This window comes from Erinaceus europaeus, chromosome 18 (assembly GCF_950295315.1).
Source record: "Erinaceus europaeus chromosome 18, mEriEur2.1, whole genome shotgun sequence".
Lineage (NCBI taxonomy): Eukaryota > Metazoa > Chordata > Mammalia > Eulipotyphla > Erinaceidae > Erinaceus > Erinaceus europaeus.
Genome location: NC_080179.1, coordinates 76,304,448 through 76,320,465, shown reverse-complemented (window position 1 = coordinate 76,320,465; position 16,018 = coordinate 76,304,448). Strand labels below are relative to the sequence as shown.

General features: G+C 44.1%; 1 protein-coding gene across 2 annotated transcripts in view; it reads right to left on the bottom strand.

The window, feature by feature from the left end:
* Positions 1 to 16,018, bottom strand: part of PRTG (protogenin) — a 132,171-nt gene that overhangs the window by 54,238 nt on the left and 61,915 nt on the right. Inside the window, exon 11 of one of the 2 annotated variants that reach the window (XM_060178201.1) lies at positions 12,960 to 13,148. The exons of the other annotated variant lie outside the window; for it this stretch is intronic. Coding sequence (XP_060034184.1) covers positions 12,960 to 13,148 — 189 coding nt within the window. The remainder of the gene's footprint in view (positions 1 to 12,959; positions 13,149 to 16,018) is intronic. 2 annotated transcript variants of the gene reach the window in all.

Sequence of the window (16,018 nt, the reverse complement as noted above, 5' to 3'; positions counted from 1 at the left end):
TCCATTGCCATAATGTCCCCACATGGTGTAACAAGGGCTTGAATATGGGCCTCCCAGATGGCGAAGCAGGTGCCCTCCCAGATGAGCTATCTTGTCAGCTCTCCTACTTACCTTTCACAGCCTTCAGATCTCAACTAGATTTCAGCTCCTCACCTCCCTCGACCCACACCCTCCATACTAGCTGGTATCCAAACTTGCTAATGCAATCTCAGAAAGCCTTATCATGATGTAAGATATTTTCCTCTCACTGTATGTAAATTTGCAAGGGCAGTTTATGTGATAATCTGAATAGTCTATTTCCTCAACACTGTGACACTGGGTAGCTAACTTAGAAACAGTTGACCTAATATAAAATAATTGTCTCCAATTTATTTTGCCTTCACTTAACAGAAAATTAGCATGCCTACTTATAATATGCATATCTTTATTTATAACTCACATGAACATTCTGTTATACAGATTATAAAACAAATACATAAAAAGATTTTATGGGCTGAGGCGGTAGCATAATGATTAAACAAATACAGAAAGACTGTCATGCCTGAGGCACCAAAGTCCCACCCAGGTTCAGTCCCCAGCCCCACCAAATGCCTGAGCTGAATTAAATTAATAATGACTTGAAAAGGTAAAGATAAAAATGAGTTTCCTCAAGAATGGCCTGTCTCCAAATTTCCCTTCATCCTAATCACTGGGTATGTAATTACTGCAAACTGAAGATTTCATTTGCATAAACTGTCTTTCTAAGAACAAGCTTAAAACAAAACAGCCCCCTTGCAAAAGTATGATTGCTGCTATACAATGAATGTCCTTCCCCACCCATTTCAGCAGTTCCTTTCATGTGCTAATGACAGCATCTAAAAGGCCCCCTTGCCTTCAACTTAGATCTTCCAGGACCTCACACATCTAAAGATTCTTTCTATCAGCTAGGAACTTCCAGATGATTAACGGCCAGTATTGATTTAATTTCCTACGAGGTTTCCCGCCTGCCTGCAAGGATAACTGTCAGTCCAAGACTGATTCATTTCACCATGCTTACAGATTTTGAAACGTGCAATTTAGAGATTAAGATGATGTCCTGTTCATTCTTAAAATGCCATCACCTCGTTTTGGCCTAGAAGCCAATCAGGAGCTAATCAATAACTAAAGCACCTTCCTAAGACCAAAGAAACATCTTTTTTACTTATCACCATTTTAACGAGAAGCAGAAAATGGAACAATAAGATCAGTTTGAGAGCCCCCCAGTATAAAGATGTTGTAGAGTGTGGTGGGACATTTTAGAAGAGAAAGATAGAGTTGGTTCAAGATTCACTATATTAGTTAAATATTAAATAAATGCGAATATTACTAGATAGTAAAATCATCACACTTTTGATCATTTGGAACCCAGTGAAAAATTCTTTTTCTGCTGACAAACTGGGACTGAATTTATTTTCCTGTACTTTTGGCATTTGTCAGTTGAAAGCAATACTTGACTTCTTAACATACACAGAGATAAATAATCGCTGATCCCTTTAGTCTGCCCCACACCCATACAGTCAGAGTTTACTGTGTCCGCCTCCACCACCCCCCCACCCCCCGCTATTCTGCTTCCCCTGGGGAATTTAAAAATATTTAAAAATATTTCCAATGGAGATTTAATTTTGAGGTGAGCAGTGAGAGAGCCTTTGCTGAGAGCCCGGAGACAAAGAAGGCTCTGAAATCCTTGCTTCTTAACTGCTCTGACCTCAGGCTGCCCTGATCTCTGGTCACCCTCATCACGCTCTCCCCACTTTAGGTGACAAGGGCACGGACTGAAAGCTGGAGACACATCACAACTGGTATTTCATTTTGTGATTTTTTTTTTTTTAAAGAAAGTCACTTGAAAGAAGAAAACTTCCTGACCCTGCTTATTTTCCTCAACTCCACAGGGGTTTCATTTAGGGCTCTTTCAGTCAAGCCTGGGAGGTACTGTAAATCTTAAGCCTTCACCAGAGGGCAAAAGGTTATCTGTGTTATGCAGTTTGAGGGTCTTGGTTTGCCTCATTCTTTTCTCTTTCTTCTTCTTTTTATTTCCTTAAGCAAAAAACAAAACATGCGTACAAATACAGGGAGCTGATTTAGGTCCTTAAAAAAAAAGTTCTTTTGTTATAGATGAACTGCTCTCTCAAGAAATCGCCAAATATCAACTTTTTGGTTCCTCTACAAAGAGAAATCAGATGCCAGTTGAGCCCCACCCACCACCACCACCACCATTGTCTGCTAGAGAACTTACCACACAGCTGCCAAAGCAATAAAATGACTTCAAACCCACAAAAGTGAGGACCATTTAGATAAATGCACCATCCCACTCTTAAACTCTCTCTCTCTCTCTCTCTCTCTCTCTCACACACACACACACACACTCTTTTTTTTTTAAGGGGGAGTAGCTGTTTCTCATTTCAGTTCACAAATCATGCTTCATTTAGTGACATGTTGGACAGTCTTCCACAGAACCTGCTATGTTTCAGAGTATTTTGAGGGATGATGATTATTCAAGTCTATGTTTGCAAGTCTCGGGGGGAAAACATCAAAATTCTTTTCCCAGTTATTTTTTGGAGGTTCTATCTGGAAAGTCGAACCTTATTATTTTTATTTAATCATGAAAACATATTCAACAAAATACAAGTAAGTTATTCTGCCTCCCCTCTCATGATCTACAATGAGTTTTTAAATTTTGTTTAATATTTATTTATTCCCTTTTGTTGCCCTTGTTGTTTTATTGTTGTAGTTATTGTTGTTGATGTCGTCGTTGTTGGATAGGACAGAGAGAAATGGAGAGAGGAGAGGAAGACAGAGAGGGGGAGAAAAAGACAGACACCTGCAGACCTGCAGGGGCTCGAACCGGGATCCTTATGCCGGTCCTTGCACTTTGAGCCATGTGTGCTTATCCCGCTGCGCTACCGCCCGACTCCCATGAGTTTTCTTTTAAGTGAAAACTGAAACTGCTAGGTATAACACTATCAGATGCCATTACTACAAGTCTGCTATAATATAATATATAGCCTCAGAGGAAACAGCATTCTTTCTTTAGTTTCTTTTTTGTTTTCCCATTTTACAGGTGGGTGCGGGGGAAATGGCACAGGGTCCAATTTCTCATCTCCCGGTGACAGGTGTCTGTCTACTAACACTGACCCCACCTTGGGTCCTCTGGTAACATCATGCACCGGGACACCCACACCCTCTAGACCTTCCCCTCCCCCTCCAGAGGCAAAAGGCACTCATTTTTTCCAGCATGCCAAAAAGATGCTGAGTCCTTAGCGCCAGAAGAGCATTCATCTGAAGTTTTATTCAGGAACTAAAAGCCAAGCTCGGTGTCAACAAAATTATTTTCACTCCAGCTGCAGGGGGAAAGCTTCACAAAGGGTGAAGCAGGGCTGCAGCTGTCTCTCTTGTCTCTCACTCTCTATACCCCTGCTCTCTAAATTTCTTTCTGTCCTATCAATAAAATCAAGTTTAAAAAATATTTTTCAGGAGTAGTGCAGAGGGTTAAGCGCAGGTGGTGCAAAGCAGAAGGTCCAGCGCAAGGATCCGGGTTCAAGCCCCCGGCTCCCCACCTGCAGGGGAGTCGCTTCACAGGCGGTGAAGCAGGTCTGCAGGTGTCTGTCTTTCTCTCCCCCTCTGTCTTCCCCTCCTCTCTCCATTTCTCTCTGTCCTATCCAACAACGACATCAATCACCACAACAATGTTAAACAACACGGGCAACAAAATGGAAAATAAATATTTAAAAATTTTTTTTAAAGTTTAAAAATAAAAAAACAATAAAAAGATAACTGTTTAGTGACCTGTTTTTGTTTTTTTTTATATTTATTTTATTTATTTATTCCCTTTGTTGCCCTTGTTGTTTTATTGTTGTAGTTATTATCGTTGTTGTCATTGTTGGATAGGACCGAGAGAAATGGAGAGAGGAGGGGAAGACAGAGAGGGGGAGAGAAAGACAGACACCTGCAGACCTGCTTCACCGCCTGTGAAGCGACTCCCCTGCAGGTGGGGAGCCGGGGCTCGAACCGGGATCCTTATGCCGGTCCTTGTGCTTTGCGCCACCTGCGCTTAACCCACTGCGCCACCGCCCGACTCCCTGGTTTGTTTTTTTTTTAATATTTTATTTATTTATATTCCCTTTTGTTGCCATTGTTGTTCTATATATCTATATATCTATATCTATATATTTAATTTAGAGATACTGCTACTCACCTATTAAAATGACTACAGACACCTAAACTGCTAATCACAAGAATGAACAGGAGTGTCAACTGCTCGGAACCCTCACACATTTTCGTAGGGGTGCATCGATCATCCTCTCTGGCATTATGCTATTCCACTGCAGAATACTGTGCCCCAGGATGGTTCTGTAGCCCCCATGTCCACTTGGTCGATTCCAAATTATATTCCTCCATGAGGATCATTTCTGGAACCATCCGTTCCACCCCAGTTCCATGGCTGTCAGTTCTTAGCAACATCGCCCTGCCAGATATTCGTCGGGATGCGGCATCATCTAAGTTCATTTCCCACGTCTACGCTCGACCGGACCTGCCAATCTACGCGGATATCTTCGCCCACCCTGTCCAACGCTTGACGTCTCGTCACCCAATCTGGTCCCCTACGCCTACACTGAACTTCTCTGTTCCAGACTCTTGGAAACAGAGCTGGCAGTCAGCTGAGGTCAAGAACAAACACCTCATCACAGACCCCTGCGAGCGTCCACCCGGCTTTGACCTGGCACGTTATGATCGGGCCCTCCTCAATCGCTATCGAACAGGCCATGGCCGGTGCGCCGCTATGTTCCATCGCTGGGGAGCCAGAGACGACCCGAACTGCCCCTGCGGCTCCAGACAGACGATGACCCACAGAGTCAACGACTGCCACCTCTCCAGATTCAAAGGAGGTCTCGAAACTTGACATCAGGCTCAACCCGACTGGCTGCGGAAGAAGGGCAAACGCTAGAAGAAGAAGTAGGGGTGCCAAGTGTTCCAGCCGCTCTGGCAAAGTTCGGGCCTCCTCACAAAGTCACGCTCCTGTGTGACACTGCCCCAGCAGCCCCACCTCGGCGTCTACTACAGAAAACCATGAAAGCTTCTAGCGCTGGTAAAGTCGCTCGCGTAGATGGACGGCGGCTTGGCCATGTGTGTGGCCCAGGCCTGAGCCCAGTCCCTACCCTGTTGTAGGAATTTTTGGCGCTGTGGCCTTTCTTTTCTCCTCCCTCTATCTAATAATAATGATAATAGTAGTAATAACATACGTCTACGCCCATAAAAACTCATACAAAGGTATGTAATTCTATTCACAGCTGCCCCAAACTAGAAACAGCACACGTCTTTCAGTGTGTGGATGTCTGTGTAACCACACGGTTAAAATCCTCCTCAGTAAAGAAACACGGTCAGCTAAATTGCTACCTCTAGTAATTTTTTTAAATTTTATATTTATTTATTTTCCCTTTTGTTGCCCTTGTTTTTTTACTGTTGTAGTAGTTATTACTGCTGTTGTTATTGATGTCATCGTTGTTGGATAGCACAGAGAAATGGAGAGAGGAGGGGAAGACAGAGAGGGGGAGAGAAAGACAGACACCTGCAGACCTGCTTCACCGCCTGTGAAGCCACTCCCCTGCAGGTGGGGAGTTGGGGGCTCGAACCGGGATCCTTATGCTGGTCTTTGCGCTTTGCGCCACATGCAATTAACCTGCTGTGCCACCGCCCGGCTTCCTGCCTGTAATAATTTATGGATGAAGCTCAGAGGCATTAGGTTCAGTGGATGGGCAAGTCTCAATGGATCACATTATATATGAATCTACTTATGTGACTTTTTAAAAAAAAATCATAGTCCATAGCACTGAAGCTTTTTTTTAATGTAGTGAGGATAGGACGGAGCATGGGCCAAGCAAATTGCAAAGCAGTGTGTTATTCAAGTGAGCTACTCTGCTGGCCCTGTGGGTCTTTCTTCACTGTGTGGCCACAGGCCTTCTTCTGTCCCTCTAGCACAGGGTCCCTGCCACCCATCCCAATCACAGCAGAGGAGTTTTGTTATTTCCTGGCTATCTCTGCATGTTGCTGCTCTTTTTAAGGGAAAATCATGGTGAAGCCACAAGTCTGAAGTCTCAGAGGCCTTTACTTGCACGTAGTCTATTCAAGACATGCACCCACTGCACCATTTGAGATCATTTTTATTTTTCTTAATATATTTTAAGAACATTTTTAAGGAAGTTGGGTAGTAGCGCAGCGGGTTAAGCGCATGTGGCGCAAAGCACAAGGACCGGCATAAGGATCCCGGTTCGAGACCCCAACTCCCCACCTGCAGGGGAGTCGCTTCACAGGCGGTGAAGCAGGTCTGCAGGTGTCTGTCTTTCTCTCCCCCTCTCTGTCTTCCCCATCTCTCTCCATTTCTCTCTGTCCTATCCAACAACGATGACATCAATAACAACAATAATGACTACAACAACAATGAAAAACAAGGGAAACGAAAGGAAAAATAAATATTAAAACATTTTTATTTATTTTTAGATAAAGACAGAGACGGAAGGGGGAGGCAAGGACAGAGACACATGTAGCACTGCTCACGAAGCTTCCCCACTGAAGGTGGGGACCAGGGGCTTGAACCCAGGTTCTCGTGTGTGCTTGACCACGTGCACCGCCCCTCAACCCTGATGTCACTTTCACTTTATTATCTATTGTTCCGTCAAGCCACATGGAAGCCACATCTACCCCAGCCCATCTCTATTTACATTTTCGGACCCGATTTGAAGCACTTTAGCTTTCTAGTTAAATGTTACTTCCTGGATGTCACCCTCCTTTTAGACTTAAAATAGGTCCTCGGCATTTGCCAAGTGCTATTAACAGCAGCCTGATGACCAGTGTCCCGAGTTCCTCACACGGGGTTTTGACTGTTATTTGTGGGCTTCCTCTGAGACCCTGAGTTTCTCGACTGCTCTCAAGCTGTTTAAAGAGGGTATGACTGGGTATCATGGAAGGAGTAGCATGTAGTGAGTTTGACTAAATATCTGTGAATGGAAACGTGAATTTGTGAATGAGCAGCCAGTGGGTGGGGGTGGAGGGCAGGGGTGGGAGGAGAGAAGAAAATTGTAGGAACAAAAGGTCAAAACTGGAAGAGGCCACTTGAAAATCTCTGCTCCATGATATCTGAGAAGTACAGTAAATGATGATATGCTAGTTTTTTTCTAGTATAAAACATGTTCTTTTCACTCAAGAAAAATACGTTAAAGATGACGAACTGTAACTTGTTAGTTTTTACAGTTTCATCAATTTGCAAACTTTTTTTTTTGCCTCCAGGGTAATTTTTTTTTAATTATTATTTATTTATTCCCTCTTGTTGCCCTTGTTGTTTTCAGGGTTATTGTTAAGACTCACGAATCCACTGCTCCTGGAGGCTGTTTTTTCCCCCTTTTGTTGCCCTTGTTGTTTTATCGGTGTTGTGGTTACTATTATTGCTGTTGGATAGGACAGAGAAAAATGGAGAGGGGAGGGCAAGACAGAGAGGGGGGAGAGAAAGACAGACACCTGCAGACCTTCGCACCATGAACCAATGTTGAGAGAACTATGTCTACTAAAAGAAGAAATTAAACTGTGGCTATTAAGCAGAAGAATCAAGAGCAGCAAAAGAGGTGAGGTCTGTCACCAAAGATCTTGTGGGAAACGACAGCAATAATGTCTATGGATTTTGCATTTACATGATCCTAAAGTCAACAAATAACATGCAGCACGATGCCACAGAAACTGGCACTGCTTTATAAAATAAAAGCTAATCTGGGCAGAACCCATAAAAATGTCTGCACTCTATTACATGTTACTGGAGAACGCTGGCTTCTGTATTATTAGAGCTGGTCGCTGATATCAAGGCACCTGGTATCTAAAATGAGCTTACATGCTGAAATCTGCACGTAGGCAGACTTGAACCTATTCACAATTAGGAAAAATTTATCATAAAATAGTGTTTTGTTTTGTTTTAACTGTCTTAAGATGGTAGTGAGAAACTTGCAAAATGACCACAGTTTAAGGACTTTTCACGAGTGGAATGCTTGCCAAGATTTTATTATGCTATTTGATTTGTTAGTTATTGGATAGAGACTGAACGGAATGAGGGGGGGGAGGTCGAGGGGAGGAGACGCCTACAGCACTACTTCACCATCTGTGACTGCAGCTTTTCCCTGCAGGTGGGGACTAGGGGCTCGAACCCTAGTCCTTGCGCATTGTAGCACATGCACTCAGCCCAGCCTTCCCAAGATTTTCTGAATGTTATCTAAGACATTCTCATATGAGAGGGGTGAGGGAATATGGCCTCTGAGAAGTATTAAAACATGACTGTTTCACAAACTGAGAGGTTCTGATGATTTTTTAAAACCAAACCCCTATTATCATAAGGTTCACAGTGACCCCTCTCTGATGAAAGTTGTCTTCTTTTGTGCCGTTATATTTTCTTGGCTCCAAAAAGGGCAAGTATACTACCCCCTCCAGCTCCTTTGGCTTGCTAGTGGCAATTCTTGATTCTCTTTCTTGGAATATGTAACAACATGTCAAATCTTCTGCTAGGGCAAAAGATTAACACCCAGAAATCTGACTCAATTTTACTCGGCTTCCATACAAACCAGTTAAGGGACTATAACATACTCTATGGGGAGTCGGGCTGTAGCGCAGCGGGTTAAGCGCAGGTGGCACAAAGGACGCAAAGCACAAGGACCAGCGTGAGGATCCCGGTTCGAGCCCCTGGCTCCCCACCTGCAGGGGAGTCGCTTCCCAGGCGGTGAAGCAGGTCTGCAGGTGTCTGTCTTTCTCTCCCCCTCTCTGTCTTCCCCTCCTCTCTCCATTTCTCTCTGTCGTATCCAACAACGACAACAACAATAATAACTACAACAATAAAAAAAAAAAACAGCAAGGGCAACAAAAGGGAATAAGTAAAATAAAAAAAAAAAACACCATACTCTATTCACCTAGTGCTGCCTGTTTTGATTTCCATTTCCAGTAGTTACTGGGAGTTCCAATTATAGATTTCTAAAGAAAAAAGAAAAAAGAAATTCATGAGCTCTGGAGGTAAACAAGTGACCCGTGAACATTACTAATGACTTAAAATATTTCGGATCTTTGTAACTGGGACTAAATCTCATGCTGACTGTGAAATCTAATAGCAGAGTTTCTTTGGCAAAACAGAAGCTGAGATGATCTAATCCTGGTGTCACAGATGCTAAGCTAACAGCAGCACCATCTGAGCGCCCCTTTTCATTCTGTTATAGAAAGGCTGAGCAGTTAGGAATAGTTTCTGACAGCTCGTGAAAACACTTTCTGTGCAATTAGAAACCCTACTTCAGAACCCAGAGACAACTTCTAAAAAAAAAAAAACAACAGACAACAGAGAAGCAAATTATTTCAACCAGTCTCTCAGCAAGGAATACAAGTGTAGTATTGATTCGGCTTCAGTTGTGTGGTAAGTGTGGTTTGTTTAAAAGCTCTACTTAAAATGTGAGCTAAACACTGAAAATGCCACGAAAAAAAAAAAAAAAAGACAGGCTTAAGAAAAAACAGCTACCACAGAAATGCAAACTCTTGAAAGAAACCTTAAGCCACAACTGATAACAAATCATAAGAAACATTAGATCTCAATCTCACTGTGCTTTCCCCAATATGTCAAAAGCAAACCGCTACTCGGCAAGGTGGTGCCACGGTGAAGTGCATCACTATGTACGAGACCAGGGCTCAAGTCCTCGCTCCCCCTTCCGGGAGGAAGCTTCACAATTAGTAAAGCAAGTACTAAAGGTGTCTCTCTCTCTCTCCCCCCACTATCAAATTCTTTCTGTCCTATCAAGTAAAACTAATGAATTAATTAAGAGAAAAAAGAAAACAGTGGCTGGTAGGAGCAGTGAATCTGTCATGCAGGCAGCACACTCCAGCAATAACCCCAGTGGCAATTAAAGCAAAAAATTAAAAAAAAAAAAGTGAATGGGGTTGGGCAGTTAAGTAGCACAGCAGGTTAAGCGCACGTGGCGCAAAGCGCAAGGACCGGTATAAAGATCCTGGTTAAAGCTCCCGGCTCCCCACCTCTAAAGAAGTCACTTCCCAAGCAGTGAAGCAGGTCTGCAGGTGTCTGTCTGTCTCTCCCCCTCTCTGTCTTCCCCTCCTCTCTCCATTTCTCTCTGTCCTAGCCAACAACGACAATATCAATAACAACAACAACGATGATAAAAACTAGCGCAAAAGGGGGAAAAAAGTTAAATCACACTAATTAAAATCAAACTGCACACTTCAAAATCCTTGAACTGGAAAAAGTTAGCAACATCAAATACTTTCTTTTTTTTTTAAATATATATATATATATATTTATTTATTTTCCCTTTTGTTGCCCTTGTTGTTTTATTGTTGTAGTTGATGTCGACATTGTTGAATAAGACAGAGAGAAATGGAGAGAGGAGGGGAAGACAGAGAGGGGGAGAGAAAGACAAGACACTTGCAGACCTGCTTCACTGCCTGGGAAGCGACTCCCCTGCAGGTGGGGAGCCGGGGCTTGTACCGGGATCCTTAAACTGGTCCTTGCACTTTGCGCCACATGCGCTTAACCCGCTGCGCTCCCGCCCAGCTCCCCATCCAATACTCTGATGGCTTAGCCACTTACAACAATGAAAATTCAGAATCTTCTTACCCACTTTACAAAAACATTTTATATCTCAGGGAACTGAGTTTTGAGAGTTTAGAAGGAAATTGCTCTGTTCTATCTCCCACTACTAAGTATGATTAAATTCAGCTCATCAAAACCAGGGAGGAAACCACACAGCTCAGTCCATTTGATGTCTGTTGGCTTAATCTCCCCATTTTAAGCAAACAAGACATCTGGTGCACATTTTATTTTTTATCCAGTACTACAAGGTTTTGTTTACAAAAATAATTCTCCGTTGATAATGATTGAAATATATGTGTGTGTCTGTGTGTGTCTGTCTGCATATATACAGACCATATATGACCATTTATATATATATAATATATAAATGTATTTATATATATTTATATTTTTATATATTTATACAGACACATACACACACATAAATCTAATCATCCATATCTTTCTTTAAGAAATAAAGAACTCTATGTATTACCAAGACAAATGTTTGCTAAGAACACAGTTTGTTTTTTTTTTTAATCGAAAACTTAATTTTCAGATGGAAACAGGGATGTATATCAGGGTTTCAAGGGGAAAAAAAGAGGCATTAGGGTGGAAATGTAATTTGGAGACGGTTGTTTGCTGCTCAAATTGACACAAAAGCAGCAAACAGCAGCATCTAAATTTCATTTCCGAGCCCACGTAGTCAACTGCATTGCAGTGAGAGCATTTTTCATGTGTGGGAGCAGAGTCTTCCCATGTGAGACCCGGCTCCGGTTCCCTTAACCTACTGCCCTCCAGACTCATCACTCTCTGTTAAACAGGCAGCCACCACCAGATGCTCTTGTCAGAAATGGTCACAGATGGTCAGATGGCCAGTTAACCAAGCACACCGCCCTCCCACCCGCCCTAAACAAGCAGGAACGGAGTGCAAGTCGCTGTTCTTAGTAGGCTAGATTCATTCACTTGCCCTCGGCTTGGATAGCCCCCAGCAGTGACTTTCTAAAGCGGGAAGACTAAGTCCTTCAAGAAGGATCTAGAAGTTGGCTCAATCAACAGCTGTACAAGACATAGGGCTGCGACCCGACTGGTCTGCTATGCTGGCTGTGACGTGACAGCCCTAGGGGTAAGGAATCTTCTGGTCAGCAAGAAAGCCCTGCAGCTGTGATGGGTCTCTGCCAGCCTGTCCTACCTGTAGGCAGTCGAAGGTCATCAGCCAGGACACAAGGAGTTACTCATTTGTCTTTTTAGTTTTTTAGATGAGAGAGAGACTATGTGTGGAAGAGACCACAGCACTGAAGCTTCCTTCAATGCAGATGGGCTAGGCGAGAGCCTGGGTCACATGTGACAAAGCAGTGTACTACCCAAGTGAGCTATTTTAACAGATGCTGCAGACTGTGACCAAACCATTTCTGAGTATGCGCCCTATGACTGGATTTCCAACTGAATTCCCACGACATGCGCAAAGGTCTAACATAAAAGCACAGGCAGTAAAAAAAAAAAAAAAAAAATCGTAAACCTATTTAAGTTGCATTGATAAAAGATAAGAGGAGTAAAGGCTTATTATTGAAAATTAGAATTCAGAGATGTACAGAATTTTCAGCAAAGCAGGATCACCATCATATATGTGTATGTGTTGATATATATATATATATACACAACACTGCTTTTAGCGACCAACTCAAACACAAAATAAGGTGCCTTTTCTCTAGTTAAGAGTGCTTCCTATCTTTCTTCCTTCATCTCTGGGCTTAGTTTCTCAGCAGAGGCAGAGAGGCAGAGAGAGAGAGAGAGAGAAAGAGAGAGAGAAGAGAGAAGAGAGAACACAGCACCAAAGCTTCCATCAATGGGGTGGGGGCCAAGCTCAAACCTGGGTCACACGCAAGCAAAGCACTGCACTATATCCAAGGGAGCTATCTGATAGTGCCTCTCTGCTCTTTCTGAGTAAGAGCTAAACAAACATGTCACTTACGGACCATTTGCGTTAACCAGTTATACACATTTACATATAGAAGTGCCAAGCTGACAGTGACTTGTTCAGGTAATTGCTCAGCCGAGTCTGACCAGTGGGTGCTACCTGGTCACTGGCTGGAGTTCCTGTGTCGCATTCCCCACATCCAGTCGTTGGTTGGGAGTGAACTCTAGTGAAAGCAGGTGTCAGAGGCGAAGGGAGATAAGAAGACACCATGCCGTTTTCAGTCTTCTCACAGAGGGGTCAAGACTCCTCACGGACAGCAGCAGGGACATGGGCGGCCTGCTCTTGCGTGTCTAGCCCGTCCTCCAGCTTTGTATTCAGTAGTCTTCCCCATCCCTAGCCAGAGAGGAAGGAACAGAGGACAGCCAGCTCACTCACCCAGCCCGCTGAGGGTGTAGAACAGCTCACTGGTCTCTAGGAAGACAGGACCGTGCTCCTGCTGGCCTTCCTCTTTGTAGAAAAGCTTGTAGCCCTGAACAGACACCAGGTCCTCTGTCTCCTGCTGCCACTTCACAGAAATGGTGGTGCAGTTGAGTGGCTCCAGGTGCAGCTCCGGAGACTTAGGGGCTAGAAAAACCACCAGAAATTAATGTATGGAGAACAGTAACAATAACAAACAGACAAACTCAGAGCTCACAAGAAAACAGCACAGTGCAGCCCTCTTGGTCTGAAGCCAGCCATTACAAAAACATTCCAGTCCCAACAACTATTTGAACCTGACTTTCAAAATCCCAGACACTCCCAGAATGAAAAATGTTAAGTATTGATAAAAATTATTAAGGTGGGAATTGGGCGGTAGCACAGCGGGTTAAGCGCACGTGGCGCAAAGCGCAAGACCGGCGTGAGGATCCTGGTTCGAGCCCCCGGCTCCCCACCTGCAGGGGAGTCGCTTCCCAGGCGGTGAAGCAGGTCTGCGGGTGTCTGTCTTTCTCTCCCCCTCTCTGTCTTCCCCTCCTCTCTCCATTTCTCTCTGTCCTATCCAACAATAATAACTACAACAATAAAACAAGGGTAACAAAAAGGGAATACATAAATAAATAAATGATTATGGTACAGAAGTAAGAGCAAAATAATGTGTATTTTATATTTTGATCAGTTTGCATTGCTTACTTAGGTCTGGGTAGCACTGGGGTCTTGTGTATGATTCTACAGCTCCAGGAGATTTTTAAAAACCCTTTCTGTTTGAGATAAAGTGAGAGGAAGAGAGGCATCAAGGGCACCGCTTCCCGTCTGTGAGCTTGCCTTGGTGCCACGGTGTTCCCATGTAGCTCTGGGGCTGGCTTTTTTTTTTTTTTTTTTTTAAGTACTTTCAAATTTTGAACAACTGGTATCTCCCAGGCATTTTATTAATCAACTACCAACAATAAAACTAGTTGTATAAAAGAGAGCCTAAAACTTCCTAATCTCCTGGTGTTTGATCTTTAAATATATACATGACAAAACTATTGATTAGGTCTCAATTAACATATGGCTTCTAGTTGGCATACAATCAAGTTTGGAACAATTTTCTGGACCTGCTGAGGAAACCAATGATGAACACACGATTTTACACACGGCTGAGCTTTACACAAAAGGGGACGACCTCCCAAGTCTAGCCTTGCTTCCAGTGACTTATGTCCACACAATGTTTTTATTCATAAAACAACATTTTACCATCACATCTTTTGCAGTCAGGGCCTAAGGCATGAGCACTGCCACGGTTCCCAGGCTGACTTTTCAGAAAGAGAGAGAGAGAGAGAGAGAGAGAGAGAGAGAGAGACAAAAAAACAAAGACCAAGAATGAGAGCTTCCCATGGCACTCCCATGTGGTGCAGGGACTCTACCCTGGGCTACACTCACACACTCACTCACACACTCACTCACACACACTCACACACTCACTCACACACTCACACACTCACTCACACACACTCACACACTCACACACTCACACACACACTCACACACTCACTCACACACACACTCACACACTCACACACTCACACACTCACACTCACACTCACTCACACACACTCACACACTCACACACTCACACACTCACTCACACACTCACACACTCACTCACACACTCACACACTCACACACTCACTCACACACTCACACACTCACTCACACACACACTCACACACTCACACACTCACACACTCACACTCACACTCACTCACACACACTCACACACTCACACACTCACACACTCACTCACACACTCACACACTCACTCACACACTCACTCACACACACTCACACACTCACTCACACACTCACACACACACTCACTCACACACTCACACACTCACTCACACACTCACTCACACACACTCACACACTCACTCACACACTCACTCACACACTCACTCACACACTCACACACTCACTCACACACTCACACACTCACTCACACACTCACTCACACACACTCACACACTCACACACTCCACACACACACTCACACACTCACACACTCACACACTCACACACTCACTCACACACTCACTCACACACTCACACACACACTCACACACACACACACTCACACACACACTCACACACACACACTCACTCACACACTCACACACTCACTCACACACTCACACACACACTCACACACAACACACACTCACACACACACTCACACACACACTCACTCACACACTCACACACTCACTCACACACTCACACACACACTCACACACACACACACTCACACACACACTCACACACACACACACACTCACACACTCACACACTCACTCACACTCACACACTCACACACACACTCACACACTCACACACACACTCACACACTCACACACTCACACACTCACACACACACTCACACACTCACACACTCACACACTCACACACTCACTCACACACACTCACACACACTCACACACTCACACACACACTCACACACTCACTCACACACACACTCACACACTCACTCACACACTCACACACTCACACACTCACTCACACACTCACACACTCACTCACACACACTCACACACTCACACACACTCACACTCACACTCACACTCACTCACACACACTCACACACTCACACACTCACACACTCACTCACACACTCACACACTCACTCACACACTCACTCACACACACTCACACACTCACTCACACACTCACACACACACTCACTCACACACTCACACACTCACTCACACACTCACTCACACACACTCACACACTCACTCACACACTCACTCACACACTCACTCACACACTCACACACTCACTCACACACTCACACACTCACTCACACACTCACTCACACACACTCACACACTCACACACTCACACACACACTCACACACTCACACACTCACACACTCACACACTCACTCACACACTCACTCACACACTCACACACACACTCACACACACACACACTCACACACACACTCACACACACACAC